Source organism: Fistularia commersonii, chromosome 5 (assembly GCF_037954325.1).
Source record: "Fistularia commersonii isolate RoL2024-O1a breed Wild chromosome 5, RoL_Fcom_v1.0, whole genome shotgun sequence".
Taxonomy (NCBI): domain Eukaryota; kingdom Metazoa; phylum Chordata; class Actinopteri; order Syngnathiformes; family Fistulariidae; genus Fistularia; species Fistularia commersonii.
Window position 1 is genome coordinate 21,470,560 of NC_141288.1, and position 22,901 is coordinate 21,493,460.

At 56.7% G+C, this 22,901-nt stretch overlaps 1 protein-coding gene across 1 annotated transcript; it reads right to left on the reverse strand.

Moving 5' to 3' along the window:
- Nucleotides 1-8,775: 8,775 nt before the first annotated feature.
- Nucleotides 8,776-20,044, reverse strand: st8sia1 (ST8 alpha-N-acetyl-neuraminide alpha-2,8-sialyltransferase 1). Its single transcript, XM_086147326.1, has 5 exons — nt 19,332-20,044; nt 18,716-18,860; nt 13,607-13,713; nt 12,005-12,097; nt 8,776-11,459 (listed from the first exon to the last, which is right to left on the reverse strand). Exons 1-5 carry the CDS (start codon nt 19,514-19,516, stop codon nt 10,979-10,981), a joined length of 1,011 nt encoding a protein of 336 aa, XP_086003452.1. The 5' UTR covers nt 19,517-20,044; the 3' UTR covers nt 8,776-10,978.
- Nucleotides 20,045-22,901: the final 2,857 nt, after the last annotated feature.

Below are 22,901 nucleotides of genomic sequence, written 5' to 3' on the forward strand. Positions count from 1 at the left end.
CCAAATCTGCCCATCACTTCTTCATCCCCTCTTTTGCCTTCACCGACATGTCCATTGAAGTCTGCACCAATGACCACTCTCTCATTTCTGGGAATATTCTGCATCACTTCATCCAACTCATTCCAGAACTTCTCCTTCTCCTCAGATTCACATCCCACCCGTGGTTCATAGCCGCTAACAACATTGAGCATCACACCTTCAATTTCCAGTTTCAGACTCATAAGTCTATCTGACATTCTTTTCACTTCAAGGACGTTCCTGACAAACTCCTCCTTCAAGATAACTCCTACTCCATTTCTCTTCTTGTCAGTACCATAATAGTACAACTTAAAGCTGCTCCACCTTCCTTCTCTGCATCATGTCCACCAACTCTCTACCTTTTCCTGTCATCGTCCCAATATTAAAGTAAAGCAATGATAATGCTAATTTTAAAGTTTTAAGTGGTGTTTGAGCTCAATTCAAGCCGTTCACCGGGTTCAAGTCCCAGGCCTGTGAAAGGGAGGCGGCTGCCCCAGCTAAGGGCAGGGCGTGCATGTGTGTGTGTGTGTGTGTGTGTGTGTGTGTGTGTGTGTGTGTGTGTGTGGCTGGGGCGTGCCGAGGGCCGTGCGTGGAGAATGCTTGGAGGCAGCATGCAGTTTAAAATGTCCATGTTAAACCTCCATCACTCCACTGCTGAGGCCTCTGTCCTGCCGCCTGGTCTCTGGCGGACTGTGACTGTTTTTCCAGTCCATAATATCCTCAGTCGTCGCTTCTCCGCAGCCGTCCGGCTTTTTCCGCTCACTGAGTGACGGCTGTCGCAGCAGGACGGAGCGAAAAGGGTCCGAGGCCTGCGAAGTCTAAACACCATAGATTTCACACGGAGCATCTGAGGTAAAGCTAACAGTCTTTGCATGTTTGCCGCACACACACACACACACGCACACACACACACACACACACACACACACACACACACACACACACACGCACGCACACACACACACACACACACGCACAGCCCAAGCAGATAAATGCCTGCAAACATGGAAGTACGCGGATTCATCGCGTCAAAGAAATGCACGTTGGTTTCAGTGTTTGGGCTCCCGACCAGGAAAAGGCTGCTTGGCGTGGCAGCGCGATGAGGAGCCGAGCGGAGGTGAACGTCACGTCTCTGCTTTCATTTGGCCGTGAAACGTGTGTCCTGCCCAGAATCCTCCTCGTCGGAACACACACATTTAAAAGTGGTGACCTTGAACGTCGGCCGGATGTAATTTTACGACTCTGCTTTTGAAACAAAATATTATGGGCTCTTAAAAACAATAAAACACAATAAAAGCTGAGGTGCGGGAATTGTTACCACGCGGCGGGAAAGAACAAAATTCCCACAAAGAAGGTCAAAAACGATCAGAGCTCTAAATTCAGGGTTTGACCGAATAGATAAATAATCATACAGAATTAAACACGCGAGCATTTCCGATGCAATCCAAACTAAACAAGATCAAAATGAATAAATGAATGAGTGAATGAATCGATAAATGAATGAATTTGCGAATATCATCAAATAACTTCAGGACCTTGGGACATAAATACATTCATGAATTACTAGATGATCCAATAAATAATGCTTTTCAATCCTCTGATTGTTTCCGGAGGTGGACGTGATGGTCAAACTGCTGGAACTTCAACCAGCATTTGGACCAACATTTTCACCTTTGTTGGATTTTTCACATGCGGAGCAACCGTCTCCCTGAAGAGCGTCAGTGCGTCGGCCCTCGCCGGCGACGCTCGCCAATTCTCATGATCTGTCTTTGAACCCGAGAGGAGCGCCGGCGACCATGGACTGGTAGAAGGTCTTCTCACGCCAAAGCGCCTCAGTGTCCTCAGGAAGAGCATTCTGCTCCGACCCTCCTGGAGAGGGCATCCGTGTTGTGGGACCGGTCCAGTTTACTGTCGATGAAGAGCGGGAGGAACCAGGTAATCGTCACCATCCAAGGTGAAGACCTGGAGATGGTGGACTCCTACAAGCCCCTGGGGGTCCACATCAACAAACTGGACCGCCGGGGTCTGCAGGGGCAATTCCACGCTCTCACTCCTCTTTCCCACTCATGCACTCACTCTGCTGCCTCTCTTCTCCTGGTCCGTGCCGGCTCACACACACACACACACACACACACACACACACACACACACACGGCCTGTTGTTGTTTGTTGATTATATTCATTACTATTTATTTTTGTCACTCTGTTTGGATTGTTGTTTAGTTCTAGTTGTTTCACTGTTCTTTGATGTTGATCTTATCTTATCTTATCTTATCTTATCTTATCTTATCTTATCTTATCTTATTGACCTGGGATTTATACACATTCACCTGGAGATTTACCCTGATATATCTGCACACCTTCTTCTCCTCTGGTCTTTTCCCTTCATGTGTCTCCACAGTCTCCTCCTCCTCCGTCCACAACCCGACCATCTCTGACCTTCTCTCCAGAACATCTAGCATAAGTCGTCCCTCTGACGGACTCATTCCTGATCCTCTCCATCCTGGTCGCTCCCGAAGAGAACCTAAACATCTTCATCTCTCACGTCGTACGTAGTTTTAGATACCTTGACTTTTATCTTTGTTTCTCTTCATCTTGATGCTTATATTTCATCTGGACTCTGTGAGTTGGAGCAGCTGCAAGGAAGAGCAAATCCCCCCTCGGGCTGGATGAAGTATTCTGGTTCCGATTCCGAACTCCGTCCCGTGTTTATTTCGTACGTTGCCGGATGGATGTCAACATGGATGTCAAGATGTCTCCAGATGAAGCTCTAGCCGAGGCGGTCGCCGGAGGTGAAAAGGAGGCCTCCGTCAGGCATCGCGCCCTGAGCGCCAACATACGGTGAACCTTCACGCCTCGGGCGGAAAGGCTGCCGGCCGCCCGTGGACGTCGGCCGGCCAGCGTCTGAGCGCAGCGTCTGAGCGCAGGACTCACGCCAACAAACACAATGCTGCTTTAAATGATAGGAGGGGCTTTTGGTTTGGGGGAAGAAAAAGCAGCGACTCAAGTTATAAATGTCCCGTTTCAAACAGGAGGTCCAGGGGAGAGCGGAGAGGAGGTCTATGGAAGGAGGGAAAGAGGACAGGAAGTTGGCTGGTGTGAGAGGAGAGGAAACAGAGAGCGGGGTCGGATGGAGGAAGTGCTTTTCCTGTGTCGACCCCCGAAGGCAGCGACTCAGAAAGGAGAAGACGCGGTGAGGCCCGACGGCTCTGAGAAGGTCCAGCTGGTCCGGGGAACCCAGGAGAGCTGATCTCAGGAGGAGATGGCCTCCTCTTAAAGGGCCTCGGCTTTGCACGTCGTTCGTCCTCCCTGACGTGACGCGGCTCCGGTTCGTCCTTTCATCCATTCATTCTCGGCGGCGCTCGCGTGGAGACGCACGACCGTTCACCCTTTCATTCACACGGCCGGACAACGTCGGGTCTCCTGTGAACCTCCCGCCTGTGTTTGGACGGCGGGAGGAACCCGGAGGAACCCGGAGAACCCTGCAGACACGGGAGAGACGGCGGGTTCATTAAACGGTCTGGACCAAATCCACAAAACGGCGGGCCGACCTTTGGATCCCTTCATGGAAGGCCAGAGGAACGGAGCACCCCGACGTCCAGCAGGATCTGCTTCTCAAACGTAGATAAAGATGTCTTGTCTTCCAAACTGACTCCACAAAAACGTCCGTGGAATAAAATGCGTGCTGATGCGTTCTGGGCCGGGCCGGAGAGGGAGGAACAGTCACGGGAGTTGGGCAGAGTTCAAGTTTCTGCCGCACTGCAGTGACTCTGGGGAGCAGGAGGGAGGGCGGGGGGGAGGAGAAGCCTCAGTGACCCACAGCAGGTCCAGAAGACTCAACGCACCGGCAGCTCCGTCCTGCAAGCGTGACCCGAGGTGGGCGGGGCTTACAGTCCATCACAAAGCGCACGGCGTCCTTCCACCTTCTTCTGCATCTCACGAGCTGTGAGCCCCACAGCCGATCGCGACCCGGATCTCCCGTCTCTTTCCACCAACAGTATCGGCGCCGTGATCGGTGCCACTGACGGGAGCGACGATGACGGGAGCAACCAGAGAGTTGGTGGACGTGATGGCGAGGAGAAGGCCGGATCCAGGAGACCCGGGCGGGACGGTCGGGGGCCAGATGTTCGGGAGCAGGGAGCCGAGACCTCTTCGAGGAGCGGTGCCGAGCTCCTTCCTGGTTGCTGCGGTGACGGACCGGCCGACAGGGGAGGTGGGACGGGAGTCACGACGGACCTCCTGGTTTGCAGATGACACTGTGATCTGTAGAGAGAGCAGCTGGAGGAACATCTAGAGAGGACTTGAAGGATTGTCTGCTGCGGCGAGACAGAATGCATGTGTGTGAATGAGAGGAACCCAAGAGGAACGGCGAGGCTACAGGGGGGAGAAGAAGAAGGAGGAGCAGTTTAAGGACCGAAGCTCAACGGTCCAGAGCAATGAACGTAGAGGCCGGAGAGGAGCTGGAGGAACGAGCGCGAGCGGGTCGGAACCGATGGAGAAAAGAGGGCCGGCCAGAAGAAAAGGGAAGGCGGAGAAGCCGGAGGAGAAGAGCAGCCATGATCTCTGCTTTGGAGACACCGAGGAGAAGATAGGAGGCAGAGGTGGAGGTTCTTCTTTAGGGGTGAGGAGGACAGAGAGGGTCAGAGGGACGCCACATGCTAGATGTTCTGGACGTGGACAGAGGAGGGATGGAGAAGATCTGGGCAGAAGGACGCTGAGGTTGGAGCTGCCAGGGACGTCCTGCGGCCTTCAAGTCACTTTTTTCTATAACAGATTGTTTGAATACATTCAGATCCCCGACATGTAAACGTTCCTCCTCAACCGGCCACGACAAAAGAGCATCTTATTTGGATCTCCGAGCGCTTCAGAAGGTCCTCAGTTCTCCTCACGGTTTGTTCAGCCCGAGGAAAAAACACTTCCTGTGGGGTTTCCATGCCTGTTGCCATGCCAACGCAGTGATCAGCACCGAGAAATATCCAAACCCTTTTTTCTAGGAGAGAATTTACTGTGTGTGTGTGTGTGTGTGTGTGTGTGTGTGTGTGCGTGCGTGCGTGCGTGCGTGCGTGCGTGCGTGTGTGCGTGCGTGTGTGTGTGTGTCTGTGTGTGTGTGCCGTTATGCTCAATGCTCTCCAGCGCGTCTTCCAGACCAGAACACATTCCCCTGCTCCGACACCCACCGACCACCTGCTGCACCAAATGCATGCTGGGATCTCAGCAGATTGAGATAATCAGCGTATCCGTGTGTGTGTGTGTGTGTGTGTGTGTGTATGTGTGTGTGTGTGTGTGTGTGGATGAAGACATACATACTTACATATCTGCCAACACACAGACTTCAACATCCTGGTATCTTGAGATAAAGTTGCAGATAGAAGATGCAGACAACCCTGCTTCCAGCAGGGAAAGTAAAGATGCAGATCTGGAGCCTCAGTTTGAGTGTGTGTGAGAGAGAGAGTGTGTGTGTGTGTGTGTGTGTGTGTGTGTGTGTGTGCGGATGAAGACATACATACTTACATATCTGCCAACACACAGACTTCAACATCCTGGTATCTTGAGATAAAGTTGCAGATAGAAGATGCAGACAACTCTTCACTGCTTCCAGCAGGGAAAGTAAAGATGCAGATCTGGAGCCTCAGTTTGAGTGTGTGTGTGTGTGTGTGTGTGTGTGTGTGTGTGTGTGTGTGTGTTGAGATGAATGCCAGTATTCACCTTGCTGTGCTGTGACCCTGGCTCTAGTGGGATGTGTCTAATGAGAGCTATAAATATCCTGGAACAGACCTAGTTCGCACTACACACACCCACACACACACACACACACACACACACACACACACACACACACATGCACACACATACACACACACAGATGCACACACACTTCCCTTCCTCCTCCCATGGAAGATAACAAGCGAGGGATGGGGTTGTAAAAGAGAAACAAATAAATGATGGAAGCCCCGTCAGTGCATCCATGCTGCAGGTCGGCGCTCCTCAGCCTGCAGAGGAAACTCATTCAGCCGTCCTTTGGTTCTCTGGGTGTCCGACCTCAGCTGCTGTCCTCAGGAGAGGGTGAGAAGGTCTGGAGAATCTAGGAGGAGGAAGATTTTAGCACAGCCATGAACACGAGCTGTGGACTGCTAACACGTAGCGGAACGAAGCCGGACGTGAGCCGTGCCAGCGAGGCGGGTCGTCCGAGGCCAACCGTCCGCCAATGACAGGCCGCTTCCTCCTGAAGGCGGCGACCACAGGTCACCGCCAGGAAGCGTCCACACCAACAGGCTGCATCTGCCCTTCGGGGCGGCGGGATTTCCAGATCCAGAAGGTGTGGCTGACTACTGCAGTGTCCTCGGAGCGGGACGAAGCGCAGACGGGACGTTTTGTCGGGGAAGACAAAGGTCCGTCTCGGAGGAAGCTGGTTCTCGCCTCGGCTCAAAGACGCAGAACGGACACGAGCTTTCCTACAAGATGCACGTTGCGCGTGATGTTTCCTGGAAGGAGGTTGCAGACTGAGTCATTCCTGCGTCGGCTCTGGAGCGCTGACGCCGGCCGGCTCTGCCGCCGCCGCTGCCGCGTGAAAGGTTGTGGGTCCGCGGCTCACAGGAAGCGGGAGTGGGAGCATCTCCAAAACAGAAGCCCCGCAATTTCCTGTTTCGAGGGACCGGGATTGTTCCAGGAAGAGCCCGGAGACTCCATTGTTCCCGGTCCGGCCGCACTGCCGCCGCCGTTCCATCCCGTTCCTCCTCCCCCCCCGGCAGCAGCACTGGTTCCACTGCAGCCGGGGGGGGGTCGCTCAGGAACCTGATGGGCACGGATGCCATCGGGGGGATGCGGAGGAAGGAGGGGGCGGAGCCTATTCCACGCTATTCCAGGCCACCGTTGGTGAAGGGCGGTCGTCCGTGTCAAAAACGAAACCCCAGACGGACTCGCGACCTCTGACCTCCTGCACGTTTCTGAACTCTTTCATGTTCAGTGTTTCGCCGCCGGCCGGCCTCCGTCAGACCTCCGTCAGACCTCCGTCGGGCCGCCCGCTTCGAGGCGACGCGCCAACACGGCGAACCTCCGAGTTCTGCCGCAGCCCCCGTAAATCTGGTTGCTGTCCGGCCGGCCGGGGCGTCTCCTGGACCTCCTCCAAATGCGGGCCTGTGTTTGCGAGGCGTCCCGAGGACGCTGCGCTTCCTGGCCGGAGGCTCCGCGCCAGCAGCAGCCGAGTGGAAGGAAAGGAGCTCGAGGACCAGATGAGGATATGAGTCTTTGTGTATTTCTGTAGCAGAGCGGAGACTTTGTTCCCCCGTCTCTTCCTTTTCGGCCGGAGCCTCCCGACCGCCACGTTCGAGAGCCTCCGCCGGGGGCCGAACGCTCCGAGGAACGGAACGGACTTCATTGTCGGCAGAGCGAAGGGACCAGGAGACCGGAGAGCTCCTCCCTTCAGTGCAGACGGACAGACATATTTCAAGTCAACTCCAACTTGACTCTGTAGAGAGCGGGGATAGAAATGAGGATATAAAAAAGGATTGCGCAGGTGGTTGTGGGAAGGACGAGGCGTGCGGGAAACCAGGGCGGCCGCGTAGCCGAGTTCAGGGTGGCGACGGCTCGCGGAAAAAAACTCCCTGCTCGGACGCACCTGCGGCTCGGCGATGCTCCGAGGTCTGCTGAGGCAGCGGGCGTAGATGTCCATCGCGGACCGTTGCGGTCCATCGCATCTCCTCCCCTGGACGTCAGACGGCTTTCAGTGGAGCGGCGCCGGAAGGCCGGCAGCTTCCTGTTCCTCCTTCTCGTCCGCTGAGGAGTTCTGGAGACAAACCCGGTTCGTAGCGGGTCTTTAGGAGGCGACCCGCGGGAGGGAACGGGACCGCGAGCACACTGAGGATCATCACGAAGGTGAGGAGATGTTCTCACCGACAGGAAGATCTGGGACCAGAGGACAAGGAGGCGTCAACGCAGCAACGCCTCTTCAGTTAGAGCTGCAATGACATGTGGCTGTTTTCTATCTGGGTGAAAAGGTTCATTCAGAGGACTATTTCAGGGGCCAGTGTGTGTGTGTGTGTGTGTGTGTGTGTGTCTGTGTGTGTGTGTGTGTGTAATGTTTGTCACGTGACCAATCACCCAAACACACAGAGAAGACCTCTGTCCTCTGGACGGCTTGAAGAATTGAGCACTTTGAGGGAACATTCCTGCCTGATCTCAAGCGGCTGTTGTCAGGCCATGGAATCCTTCGTTCACGCTTCCTTTCGCAGAACCATGAAGACCCGGACGTCCTCCTCCTCCTCCTCCTCCTCCTCCTCGTCCGGCTTCTTGGGTTTCTTGTGATGGAGATGCAGAGGTTTCATAAAGGGCAGTCAGGGTGTTCCTCACTTCTCCTCTGGACTGCTCCCTTCAGGGGCCTCCACAGCCAATCATCTACCATCATCTCACCCTCTCCTCTCACACCAACTACCCTCCTGTCCTCTCTCCTTGCATAAAGCTCTTCTCTGGTCTTCCAGCAGACTTCTTCCGACCCCGCGCAGACACGGGGAGAACGTGGAGAGTCAGAATCCGAGCAGAGACCTAGTGGCTGGGAGGGGAGGCCAACCGCTGCGCCATGGAAGAGGTTTTATCTTCAGGGTGCTGCCTAGATGTTTGGCCATCAAGTCCACAGCACCTGAGCAGCAGGGACCTGGTTCCTTTAGCTCATCTAGTGTGAATCCAACACACACACACACACACACACACACACACACACACACACACACACAGGGCAGTGATAGGAACCACAGCTGGACGTCATCATAATCATCCTTCTTTATTGGTTGCCAGTACCCCCCCGATGCACATACAGTTGTGTTTGTCTCCTCTGGACAGCAGGGTTATGAAGGTCATGCTCAGGCAGGAGATGTTCGGAGAGGCTGCGTCGCCCTCATTCGCTCCGTCTCTCCACACCCAGAAACAAATGCCGTGTGTGTTAGCGGTAGCGTTTAGCCGCGCGGCTAAACGCTCCCCGAGCCGGTGGCGCTCCGCATCGCCACGTCTCGTCACCACCTCCGAGCTGCCGTGTTAATACAATCCGCCATGCGGGCCGCTGCTTGTGCGTGAACGTGCGAGGAGTTCATTCGGGGGCCACGTCGGCTCCGCTCGACCTCCTGAGATTATAAAAATAAAAGCATCGGATGCCGGAGATTGATTGGGATTTGTGATTGACATGCGTCGCAATCTTCCCTCCCGCGGATCGAGAACATCGCCATGTGGAGGAACCGCTGACCGACGAGAGCTTCCGGAGATCAAACCGGTGCCCGACTGTGCAAAGACAACCCGCCTCCGACAACATTCGGGCCGACCTTGTGGGAGAGCCGTAGAGCCGCTGAGCCCGTCAAAGTGATATTTGATCTCCGGAAACGCTCCGACGGGACGGTTCACACCTCCCGGAACCGACCCGAGCGTCCGGGTCGCACCTCGCCGGCAGGAGGGAACGCCGCCTCCCAGAAATGCACCGAGGGAGTTTATCGCAGACCGACCAGAAGAGGTGGAGATCATTCCACAAAGAAGAAACTGACACGGGACACCATCGAATCTGAGCCTCCATCCAGCTGGAATGTAGAAACGCGGAAGGATTGTTCGCCTGTGATTGCCAACGGCGGGGAAAAAGTCCTTTCACCCCTTCCAGATGTTTGATGGGCAATAAACCAGAAGTTCATCCCCCTTCTCCGGCGACGGGGTCACAAAAACCAGCCCGGCGGACGGCGAGGACGGCGAGGACGGCCAGACGCACTCTTTCACGTCCTCAGTCGTCCGTTGAGCCGTAGTGCTGGGCGGCAAACAAACGCCGGCAGAAGGTCAAAACCCGGTGGTTCTACAGCAAGTTCATGTCAGTGAAGAAGACTCTTTTTTGCCTCCAGACGTGAAAAAGGCACTGGACCTTCAGGAGTCCGACGGACGGAGGGGACGGAGCAGGAAGCGCACGGAGGTCGTGGCCCCGTGCACGCTCCATGCAGCCGCCCTCCGTACCCACAATATGGCACAGTCACATTTATTTCTCTTCAATACATTTTGTTTTTCCTTGCAAAATAAACAATGGAAATCATAAACGAGAAAAAATAAGGACTCGCTATCAAATACATCGGTTGCCACGACGACCACGGGCCGCGCTTCCCTTCTGCGCCAAACAATCACAGTAATATAAAGGAAAAGAGGAACAAGAAGACCGTCAGGCCTACAAGCGGCGTCGGAGGTTCCTCGCTCCGTCACGCCCAGAGCGTGCACGTGCACGTGCGTGTGCATGTATGTGTGTGTGTCAACTATGGCGGTGTCGGCGCTCACATTTCTGATTGCGACGAGATCAGCTCCGTTCCTCGCCCACGGCCCGACACCAGGGGGCGCCGGAGCTCCCTTTTCGGCGACGAGCTGAAGCCGCTAACCGGCGACTCATTGCAGGGCTCTCATTGGCTGACGGCCGCCGCTCCGACAGAAGGCTCTGCGCCATCCCGATTCCCCCCCCCCCCCCCGGGCCCAGCCCTCCATTGTCCCAGCGCACCATCGGCCCTCGGAGGAGCTGAAGCGCCCCCCCGCCCCCCCGCCCCGGACCGAGGGTGGAGGAGGGGCGGGGGGGCGCAGGGCGGGAGGAGGAGGTTGCTGCGTGCAGGACCTCCAAACACCGAGCTCAGGAAACAAGACGTTCCCCGTACCTTTACACTTTGATTGGAGCATGCACGCACATGCACGCACATGCACGCACATGCACGCACATGCACGCACATGCACGCACATGCACGCACGCATCCTTGCCGGGCATCCGGGGAGGAGGCCGCGCCCGGTCGGGAATGTATCAATATTTCACATTGTGTGTCTGCTCATGTCTCTGACCCCGCAGGTGTGGGTGAAGAACATCCTGCGATGCTGGGGGCGCGTGGGCGGCCGGAGGGCGGAATACATACGGAGACGGCGCCGAGGTCCCCCAAAGGAAATAAACGCCGTCCGAGGGTCCGCGTCACGGCGCCTAGCTCCGGGCCGGCGGGCCGGGGCAGCGGCCCACCTTCATGCGCAGGGCGCCGCTTTTGTGCAGGCGCCACAGCTGGACGAACTCCTCGGGCATGGCGTGGAACCACTTGTAGGGCAGAATGTTGTCGTAGTAGTGGTGGCTGACCGCCTTCTCGTCCAGGTCCAGCGAGAACGGCCAGAAGCCGTAGGCCGTCACCTCCTCGCACATCCCCAGGGCCAGGCTGACCAGGAAGAGCCCCGTGGAGAGGCGCTTGGCGTGCACGCCGTGGCTCTTCCAGAACTTCCCCACCGTGCGAAGGAACTCCGGGTTGGCGAAGAGCATGGTGAGGTTGGAGGAGGAGTCCGCCAGAGCGTAGTAGGCCCGCAGCGACGGGTCGGTGCCGGGCCTCATGGAGAACGCCGGCATGTAAACGTAGCTGGAGCCGTAGACCTTCATGCTCTCCACGAAGGCTTTCCTCGACCACAGGAGGTTCTTGAACCTGAGAGGGACGGGCAGACGGCGCAAGGCTTAGTCTCACCGGGAGAACCTTTAGCGGTCCCAGGTCACGGACCGCACGAACCCCGGCTGAGGTCGGCCTGACGACTCCGCTCGGTTCGAAGGTGCGACTTAACATGACCTTCGTGGAACACGGAGGTCGAAGCGGAAGCTTCAGACACGGCAGGCGGGTCAGCGAGTTGGTTATTAGCCCAGGTAACGTCAAAGCCTTCCCTTGGTCTCCGATAACAACGGCCGGTTTTATCACTAGGGCTTTTACTGCCTCCCCGAGAACACCCGATGTTCCAGCCGCGAGGTGAAGGTCGACGCACCGAGAGCCGCCGCGATTGGCTCCCGGGGAGGCTGGAGAGCGGTGGAGATCATCTGCCCGGGCTTCCTACTCGTGTTCATTCCACGTGCACATCTGGACTATTTATTCACCTGTAACTGACCGGCAAGGTCTTTCTAGATTCGGGAGACGGTATCCCAGAATTCCCCACGGTTCATTCGCGACAACTGTCTTTTGGTTGCCGGATGGCGGCCGCGTACCTTTTCTCGATGATGCTGGGGTTGGCCGTGACCAGGTGGGTCCTGGTTCCCACGTCCTCCACGTACTCCTTGGACAGAGGCGGGAGGTTACACCTGGGGAGCAAACACACCGTTCCAGAGGTTACAGAGAGCACCTTTCTTTGTTTGTCTGCAAAATATAGAAGCGATGTCCCTGCTTCCGAAGGAGATGGGGGATCGATGAACGGCTTGTTCTCATTTGTCGCCCACGACCCAGCTGGGAACTTGCTGACGGGACGATTCTCGTGCGCTCGCGGGAAATTCCATGCGTGTGCCTTTAAACGGGCACCGCAGTCAAAACATGGCGCCTCCAAGGCCGCGCCGGCGCCGCGGGGATTCCATGTCAACTCCGGCGTACGAGTGCACTCTGTACTTCGAGTGTCTTTGCCAGGTTTTCATTGGACCGGGAATTAGAGTCCGTTCCGTTCCAGGTTCTCCGCAAACCCAGCGTTCCCCCAAATACTGGATAAAAAAAATCAGCCCGGGTCGGCCTCTCAGGGAAGTCTGCCAGGTGAGCCGGAACCAGCTCAACCAGTAAATCGTTAACCCCGGAGGGTTTCTCATCAGGCGTGTCTGTGTGCGGAAGCGTCTTCGGCGTTGGCGACCGGCGCGCGCCTTCTCGGCCCGCCGAGGTCCTCTGGGCGTTCCCGGGTTTTGCGTTAACCATCCAATAACTGTTCCCTGCATTGCCGGGAACACGTCGTCTTGTGCGTGTCGATGGAGTAGAACGTCCTTCCGGCCAAGCGGCGCGAGGCAATGTGGTGTCAGGCAGCCAAGAAGAATCCACTCGACCAAAACAAGCCGCTTCTTGTCCTCCATCGGGTTCACGACACAGCGAAGATCGACCGGATGACGTCTCTAAGGCTCGCCTTTCAGACTACGGGTTCCTCCACCGTCCTCTGGCCGGTCACTGAGGAGTCTGCCCGCCTCTCCAACCATCACGGAGGTGGAACCTCACATTGCGGCGGGACTTCGGGGAAAGAATGTCCCTTATGGGGATCGATAAAATATATCTTCACCCGGCGTCATCAATATCTGCCGCGACGCTCCCCGTGGCGGCCGCATCTTCAGGGGGAGGATCCACCTCGGGGGAGTTCCTGCTGTCCGAACCTCCCGCGTCTGCTTGGATCACAGGATCACACGTGTCGCTTCAGGATGAAACGGCCGCCGCTCAGCTTCCCGCCGCTCCCGACGAGTCGCCGCCACGTCTTCATTTCAAAGCTTTATTTGGCTTTGCGTCGCTCGGCGGAGCCTCCGTCCGCTTGATCGACGGAGAACCTCTGTTCTTCTCCGTCCTCAACAGGTCTCTCCTGCCGCCGGAACAAGCTCTCGCCCACGAGATCACGCCCACGGCTGCTCGCTGATGGCGGGCTCCGCCCCCTCACACGGGAAATATTCATTTGTTTTCTTTACCGCTTAGACACACGACCATCCACCCTCTCATCCGGCATCTGACCTCCCCGCAGGAAGGCCCCATGCGGGAACCCACACAGGGACCTTCCGGCCCGCCGACCGCCGCCTCTGAAACCTTTTAAAACCCCCTGGCGGCTACGATCGGCCCCCCGAAGAGCTCCGGCTTCTCACCTCATGACGAAGTCGGCCCGGTCGATGTCCGCCCCGCATTCGCTGTGCCGGAGGATCCCGCTGTTTCCCACCACCGCGCACTTCTTCAGCTGCTGCAGAGGACTGGCCTGGAGAAGGAGAACCGCGGCGTCACGTCACCGTGGGATCCGGGCCCGACGGGGAGCCCGGCCACGACAAGGCGGGAGGCCGCCGCTCCTCCGCCCCGACACAGCTCGCGTCCGGCCGCCTTATTTGGGGGATCTCTCTGGATGCGCCCCGGTCCGTGGGCGGCTGACACGACGGTAACGCACATTCCAGAAGCGATGCAGGAAGCAGAGGGACGGATCATTCGGGGTTTGTTCGCTGGAATGTGCTGAATCCTGGCGTACAGTCAGTGCGTGTTTGCGGCGCACGGAAACAACCTCAACTTTCAACAACTTTCCTTCGCGGCCGTCGCTCTCGGATAAATATGTCGCAATGTAGCGTCTAATAAGGCCGAGCGCACGAGGTGACTGGAAGAGGTGTCGCCCTTATCCGCAAAGATAATGACATGCGACGCTCGTAAACGCCGAGCAGAGGCCATCCGTTGCCGAGGGACGCCGCAATAAAAGACGAACCTTGAGCTCAACGTACTCGCATTCGAAGTCACGCGGCTCCTCGTAAAGTGGCATCCCTGCGCGTGCGCACGGCTCGGGGTCGCGGCGCCTCTGACGAGCCCCCGCTCCGCTCGGCCGTCCTCTCCCGTCGCCCAGCAACTTTACAGATTCCCGCCGCCGATCGGGAGCGGCTTCTCCTGGATTAAGCGGCCGATGTTGTTAAGCGGCCGCTTCTGTTTCCCCGACCGGTTGTGTAACGGTGGATGTTACCGTGTTTTGAACACACAAGACTCGGTCTTGTTCTTTCAATGACAGGTCTCTCCGGCTCCCGGGCATTTGCGTTTCAAAAAGGAACCGTGACGAACAAACAAGGCCTCTCTTGACAAAACCGGGCGTTTCATCCGATTCATCTGCCCCGACCTTCGTCATAAATAAGGGGAAAGGGGTTTTTACGCTCTCACCGCCCCAAGACGTCTGTGTCATGGGAATTTTTGGCCGGACGGTTGTTTAAGGTGCATCAGCGGACGGACTCGTTCCATGAGCGACGCTCCTTGTTCACAGCTGAGCCGGCGCCTCCGGGCCGAAGCTACGCACCAAACGGTTCGCTCGCTTTGCAAAGGAAAAACAGCCAATCCGGTACGACAAACGGCACGCTAACGGGGCGCCCACGTAAATCGATAGGAGCCGTGGAAATTGCCCGGCGGCCGCGATTCCATTCAGATGCTAATTCAGCCCAGATCTAGCGGCTAACACCCACGGGGGTGGGGGTGGGGGTGGGGGGGCTGCGAGCGTTAGCGTCACATCGGCGGCGCGGTTTGCCGCATGCACAGGGATAGCCTTGTTTGTTCTCTGGGTCTTGGTGAGGAAGGGCTGGAAGCCAGCACGCTGGCTATTGTAAGTCGCTTTGGATAAAAGCGTCTGCCAAACGCAATGAAATTAAATGGAGGGCGACGCCGTCAGCACGCCATCCGCTCCGCTTTCTCAAGGCAAAGTGAAGGACTGCGTTCTGGGCGGTTTGCAGCGCGAGCATTCATGACATGTCAGCATGCGGCTGTTCACACAGCAATGACCCAAATGGATCTGAGTGTGCGGATGGTGTCACCACACAATCAGGATTGAATTATCTCTCCATAAAGCCCGCGAGCCCGCGAGCCCCCTCCCCCGCGGAGCATGTTCTCCAGGCGGGGGCGGCGCCAGAAGCTGGAACACCACGCTTCATGTGGCAAGAGGCAAAAATGTCGTCCCTCATTGCTTGGCTACGTTTAACTTAGAGGAATGGATGAAGAGCGACGGCAGAAACAGTTCTGCTCATTATTCCACTCGATTCCCCAACATGCGCGCGCGCACACACACACACACACACACGCACACACACACACAGAAACTCCGCCTGCCTCAAGGGTCTCCTAGGGAGCGTGACGGTAACGGTGGGGGTTGGGGGGCAAATCAAGAGGGGACAATGCGCCCCACTAACAGCCCCGGCCAGGAGGGGACGCCTCCAGCCAGCTCTGCTCAGAGCTGGAAACTCTCTTGTGTTCTCCTGATGGACATTGATCATTAGTCAATCAATCGGCGATGCGTTTGCGGCTCGTGTTTTGTTGCGTTGGTGCACAGCAACGCGGGACCAATGAATATCATCGCTTCATTTTTCATTTTAATGTAGCAGAAATAACAAAATAATCAATTTGCCATCGTGGAGTAGGGGCTGAACTTGTTATCAGTAAGGTATTTAGTGCTGTGCAGAGCTGCATCTGGACAGATTGCTGAGATTGTCTTTCATTTAAGGGTAATCTTAAGTGATGATAACATTAGCATCGTATGAACCGCACGCCGTGCTCTTTAACCGCTAACAAAGTCCCGTCCAAGTATCGGAGCCGCTTCAGAAACACCCAACATACGGGGAAGCGGAGAATCCGAGCGGACGCGTGGCCGAGGCACCGCGTCTTTCACCTGGGAAGGGGCTCCTTCTGAGAGGTCTACGGGCCTCGGACAACGAAGCGAATGTATCTGTGCACGGTGTCACAGGGACGGTTAGCCTCCGAGACGCGGCCAGTGAAAAAAGAACAACGCCCTCTGCCCTTTGGCCTCCCACGGAGGGAAGAAGGCCCTGGGAGAAAGAAAGGAAATGATTTGTCAGACACTTGAGTGTGGCTCTAAGTGTGCTCGTGTGCTCACTAGTGTTTGGGATTTGAGCGGCTCGTTCAGGTACCGCCGTTCGATGGAGGACAAATAGGACGGCCGCATTCCTTGTTCGGTCTTAAAAGCTACTCGACGCACAAAGACACTCATTTACAAGCAAATGACCTCACAGCTGAAGGGGGGGGGGGAGCTCGCCGCTCTATAACTTCTAATACTTCCTCATTTGAAGATTTCGGCCGAAAAGTGCACCGCCACCGTTCTGGTCTACGGCACGGCGTCTGCTCTGTCCGAGGCACGGCGGATCCCGGCGTTTCCAACAGTCGTACGGGACAATGGACGACAGAGCACATGCGAGGAGCTTGCGGCGTCAGCTGAGGCGTACAGCCATCCGTCTGAACATTCCGGTTTGCCGCTAATTATCAGCCAAAGTCCTCATTTACGCATTCCATGGCAGATGCCCAGACACCACGGCCGTTGCCAACTTGGCGAGATAGAAAAACGGCGTGGGCCGAACATCCACCTTCGGACCCGCAATTACGATACCGGTAGCCGACGATCCGGATCTGCGGCCGCGGCGTCCGACTACTATCCGGCTTTCTCTGTGAGAGGGCTTCCGATCAGAGGAAGGCCACGAGGCCACGAGGAAAAGACCTCGCAAACAGTACTTAGACATTCGCCCACGTGATCTGAAAAACAGGCCGCAGCCGCCGTCGACTTTTCCCCGAACAGACACATTTCACAGAGCTGGGACGGTTTCTTTTTTGATTTACATCCGGACGGGAAAACAAAGTGGAGTTTCATGAGCCGACTGCCCCGCGAGGAGACCGGGCCGGATCCAGCCGGTCAGAGGGGACGAAGGAGAGCGCGGCGAACCGGCGGCCTTCTACTGATAGGAACCAGAAACACAGAAATAGCACGCTGCTTTGCTTCACCGTGACCTGAATATTTGTTTCCTGACTCCGAGCGCGGCGGCGAAGAAACGTGCTCGCAACTCACCGACTCGGGGATGACAGATTGTGGCTGAGAGGAAGAATTGGAAATGAGCTGAGGAGCGGCGACGGAGCTGAGACGCCTCCAGGGAAACATGAACAAACTCGTGATGGCAAAGTTAAACCACGGCAGGAAGTCGGTGAATTCATCATGTCGGCTCAGCGGGCCGTTTGTTTTGAAAAACACATTTGCAGAAAATTCCCAAATGTTTCAGTGTCCCACAGTTCCACGTAGCTTGCCGGCTCCCAGCCTTTCTACAGCTACAAGAAGGTGCACAAGAAGAACGTGCGCCTGCACAGCAGCTCAAATCCATGGTAGCATCTGTCACACTTTGACCGGTTCTTCCTCTCTTCCTGTGTGCCGCTGCCTTCGGAGGCCACGGACGATCATCTGCCTCCATCTCACGCCAAACTCTCTCCCTCATCCATCCGCCTCCTCTCTGGTCTTCCTCCAGACCTCCTCCAACCTCAGCCTCCTTCCATCCAGACCTCCTCCATCCAAACCATCTCCGTGTGACTTCATCTCCACAACATCGAGCATGTGGCGTCCCTCAGCTCCTCTCCGACCTCCTCGCTCCCAAAGAGGAACCTCCACATCTTCTCCTCGGTGTCTCCAAAGAGAGACACCACAGCTGCTCTTCACCTCCGTCTCCTCCGCCTTCCCTCTCATCTCAGTAGAGGAAGCTGAGATTGGAATCTTAGTTTGGAAAATGTGGGATGGATATTTTTGGCCCATTTACTTAAGGAGGCTAAATGGAGAAGACACACACACACACACACACACACACACACACACACACACACACACACACACACACTTCTTATTGTCCTTTCCTCCAGAGTGCACTCCCCCTCCACGGCTAAACACCAACAGCTGAGATCTGCAAATTAAGGTCAGCCATTCATGGCAGGACAGGGGGGCGTCCTGGTCCGTGGTCCAGCCCACCTCCTCAGGAGACCCTCACGGCCTCTGCTTTTATTCCAGATTCACACAAGGCTTCCTCTGCAGGGGCGCAGCCGCCCGCCACACATGGGAGCCAAGCGAGCCGGGGCGGCGGGCCTGTCGGAGGCCCTCCCGGCAGCGAAGGTCCAAACCCTCCCTCCGCCGCCCGTCTCCGAGTCACTCACAGCAGATGAGGATGTTCTCGTGGATCCTCGCCACATCACCGTGTCTTAGTATTGACCTGAGAGGAGACACTACACCAATAATCCCGTCCGCCTGTCCGTCTCCCCCGACCCCCCCCCCCGCCATGCCGGATGAATGCGGACCAGAGGCGGCGGTACCGGTGTCCAATTGTGCTGAGCGTGAGGACCGTTCACGTCCTGAATGCGTGTCTCCAGGTGGAAAACCAACAGCGGTCGTGAAGACGGCGAAGAGGCGCTTGGACGAAAGGAGATCCGCTCACCTGCACGAACAGCGAGAAGGTCTCGTTGTCGACGGTGCGAGAGTGGTAGAACTCGCCGTCGTACCACAGGACCTTCCCCAGCGGCGAGTTCTCCTTGGTCACGGCGAACTGCTTCTGCGGGTCGCAGCAGTCCGTTAGAAGCTTCCTGTTTGGGGAGAAAGTATGAAAAGGAGATGTCTGGTTTCTGTTGCACTTAAAATAGACTTTCACAGACGTCTGGGAGGAGGACGGCAGCTCGGGGTTCAGGAGGGTTTCGGACTCTGCCGGCCCGGGTCCCGAGGTCCTGACGGTCTCACACCTCCGGAGATCACAGGAGGACAACCTGACCTCCTGTGAGCTCCACGCCCTGCACGTGTGGCCTTCTCCCGCCACGCTGACGGGACTCGACACCCCCCACCGGAAGCTCCGGCAGCTCCGGCGGACGGGACTTGATGACCGGCGGCCGTCCCGCACCTCAGGGCTGCTCCGCGCCTCCGAGGCAGAAGATGCGAAGCGGGGCGCAGAGCCCGCGGTCCCTGGCGGAACCCGAGCCGGCCGGTTCGTCAGAAGACCCCCCCACCCCCCCACCCCGCATCGGAGCAAGCTGAAAACCGCCGGGCGAAGAGCAAACACGAACCTGTAGAGGTCGACGCCGGTCTGGTTCCTCCTCCACGCGTCCCCGACCCTCAGCACGTCCTCCACGATGTCCTTGTCTCGGGGGACCCGGTAGACCGGGAACACGTAGAACCAGCCCACGACCAGCACGCACAGCACGGCCGACACCGACAGCCTGCTGCGGTAGCATCGGACCAACATCTTCATCCGCCCGGGGGGAGGGAGGGAGAGACGGGCGGAGGGATGGAGGGGCCGGCGGGGAGGGGCTCACGGGGACCGTTGCATGCCCGGCCGGAGGCGGGGGTCTGCGGCGGGGCGCCGCTCTCGGTCCGCCTTCCCCGTCCGGTTCTTCAGAGCCGGCCTGCTCGCTCCGGTCCGGTCGGGTCCGGTCCGGCCTTTCTCGGTGCGCTTCCCCCGTGTGCTTCCCCCGCGCCGCCGAGACAAATGCCACCTGCGCCGCGGAGGGACGTCAACTGTCCGCTTCTGGAGCGCGGCACGCCGGAAGTCAGCTTCGGAAATAAAAGCCGGGCGGCTGCGGGCCAATCACGGCCCGCCGCGGCCGCGGGCCAATCGCGGCCCGCCCCGGGCCAATCACGGCCCGCCGCAGCCCGCCCCGGGCCAATCACAGCCCGCCGCAGCCCGCCCCGGGCCAATCACAGCCCGGCCTGCCGCACAGGGAAGCAGGAGGCACTTCCCGTCCGTGACCGAAGCCTCACGGCGGCTTCTGGGAAACGTGCTGGGTCGGATCTGCCCTCCCTCCCTCCCTCCCTCCCTCAGCTTCCACAGCTTGGAACTACACGTCCAAACACAGGAACGACCTTCTGTGATGTGTGATGCGCAGCCAGGACGGCTGCGCATCACACACAATCTGTACATTCAAGCTACAATTAGTTATTTTTTGACTTTTGGCCACTTCATTAAATCATATCCAGCCAGACATCCACCCTTTGTCAGTCTGCTGCTTATCCTGCACTCAGCCATGAAACATTTAATCATAAATGTTTTGTTTAAATGTTAAATTTGCGGCCACTAGGCAGGTGACGGTCCGTTGCTCCAAATCTGGTTGTGCAGCATGCCTCGAATGGCTCGGGAAACCACCAACACAAAACGTGACGCGTGTCAAAGTCGTGCTTCGACTTTGACACGGCTATGCGGACGGTTCGCCGCCGTGAACGTGACCGTGTCTTTCTTTTGTCCTCATGTTCTTCTCAGGTGGAGGCCCTTCACGCAGGAGCATTAAGGGCCTCCACCGGCTCCTTTGGGCAGAGTAGTCTCACTACCTTGTTTTGTCTTTGCACTCATTCCCTTCACATGTGTGTTGGACTCCGGACCGCTGGTTCCTCTCCTCTCCTGCCTCTGGTGCCCCTGATGGAGGGAGAAGGCGGCGGCGGCCTCCTGTGAAGACCTTCCCTTTGGCTCCCGCGGGGCCTCGGTGTCATGAAGGCGCGGGCCGCGTCGTCCCGTCCGAGGTGATCGCCGGCGCCGCCGCAGGGCACTCTGGAGGAGAGGGAAACGAGGTTGAACCGTCTTTGACAGGCGTCAGAAAGTCCCAGCGACGGTGTGGACGTCAGGAGCCGCCACAGCAGGTCAGAGCGAGACAATGAGCCGCGGACATTTATTTTGAAAAGCCCCAGTCGCTGCCTCGGCGCTTCTTCCCGCCCGCTTGACGCGCTCCGACTCCCCGCCGGAAGCCGAGGAGCTCGGCGGCGCGGCGGCGGCCCCTGCTGGACGCCGGTAGAACCGGCCGAGACGCCGCCGGCGGCGCCCCCTGCTGGGCGACAGCCGGACTGACGCTGCGATGTTCGGCTGGACGCTGACGCCCCCCGCTGGGGAAGGAACCGCGGCGTCTCCTTCAGCGTCCTCCATGGACAGAAGCTGGAATCTAGCTCGTTTATTCATTATCCACCGAAAAAAAACGGAAAAAACACTCAAGTGCTGGTTTCTACCTTCTCGGTGGCACATTTGAAAACACTGGGCATTTGGAAATAGGGCAGGATGTTCTCAGATGTTTACCTGCACTTTGTCCTGCAATTCCCAATATCTACAGTTCATTTATACTATTATAAAGATAAGACCTTGTTGATCCCCTGCAGAGGAAATTCTTTTTTCGCGGCAGCACAACGATAACAATAAATGTGAATATAAACATAAATAAAAGACACAATTCAAAGGACAAAGACAACAAGGATAAAAATAGATAACAGAATGGTGACAACAGCAAGATCATAATTAGTGATGTGTTTTTATTTACTTCTCACCTATTTTCATGGCAAGTAGGAAAACACTCACACTCAGCGGTGCCATACCAAGTGGACGCCTGTTGGTAATATATATAAAATATCTGGAAACATTCTTTCTTGAGTTTGTGGACGGATGGTGCAAAGGCACCGCAGAGCGAGATGATCACAGTATTTATGAAATGACTGCAAATAGGAGTCATTTGTTTGTCTGAGGAGCGTCAGCGCCGCCGCAGAGACCGAAGCCTTCTTCCAGGCTCGTACCGCTGACGGCTAATGTGGGCCAATGTGGGCCAATGTGGGCCAATATGGGCCAATGTGCTAATGCGGGCTAATGCGGGGTGCTCCGGGGGCGCTCCGGCTCCACTGACAGCCTTAAGGGCAAATTGAAGGTTAGCGCCGCAGACAGAGGATGCCATGGCAGGCTGCTTGGCGGAGGCACGCATCAGCTGTCCTCTGTCTTGTGTCCAAGCAAAAACGCCGCGGTGGAAGCTTGTACGAGCTCCAAAGCAGCGTAGACGGACAGGAAGGGGCGCCGACGGTCGGAAAGAGAAAACTAACCCCACTTCGGCGTGAACGGGTATTCCGATTAGTCCACTTGAGATCCCGTGATGATGCGGTTCTTACGTCGGTGAATTGTTCACGTACCGGCTGCTTTGTTAGGAGTATCGCTAATTGTAATTCTCACGCAGCTTTTTCTACCGTGATTTTCCTGTGACTGCGTACTTGACACTATTGGAAGAAGGGAAGGGCTGCTGGATTGACAGCTGCTCTGATCTGAGTCATTAAAGAGGCGTCTGTGGACTCCGGCTCGGGGAGAGTAAAGTTACACCGCAGCCGTGGCAGGAAGTGTTTGAAAAGCGTCCCAATACAAGCGCTCCTGTAATAAACGTGGCGGCGACCCTCGCCGGAATCCACACAATTCCCGGCGAGTAAGTTGTGTGTGTGATTTCAACTGTTTGTTAAACAGTTAACCTTCCTGTGTTTGCGTAAAACCGGCCGATTTGCAGGTGGTCAAATTTGCCGCTTACAAGCCGGAGTGGAAACCCTGACGTCTGATACACGGGACACGCTACCGAACAAAAGCCGTGCAGCGGATGAAATACAAACATCGCTTTACATCACATTCAATGGGAGACCGAACTAATGTGTTTAAACAATATGTTTGTCTTCCTCCTCTGCGCTGATGTCCGCTGACTCAGAAAATGACTCCTAGACTGCGCTTGCTAGGAATGTCACCCACGGAGTCCAAGCCAGCGAACCGGTCCCGGCCCGAATAAATGCAGAGGGTCGCATCACGAAGGGCATCCGTCCTCAAACTTGTGCCAAAACCAGATATGCTCATCGAACCTATG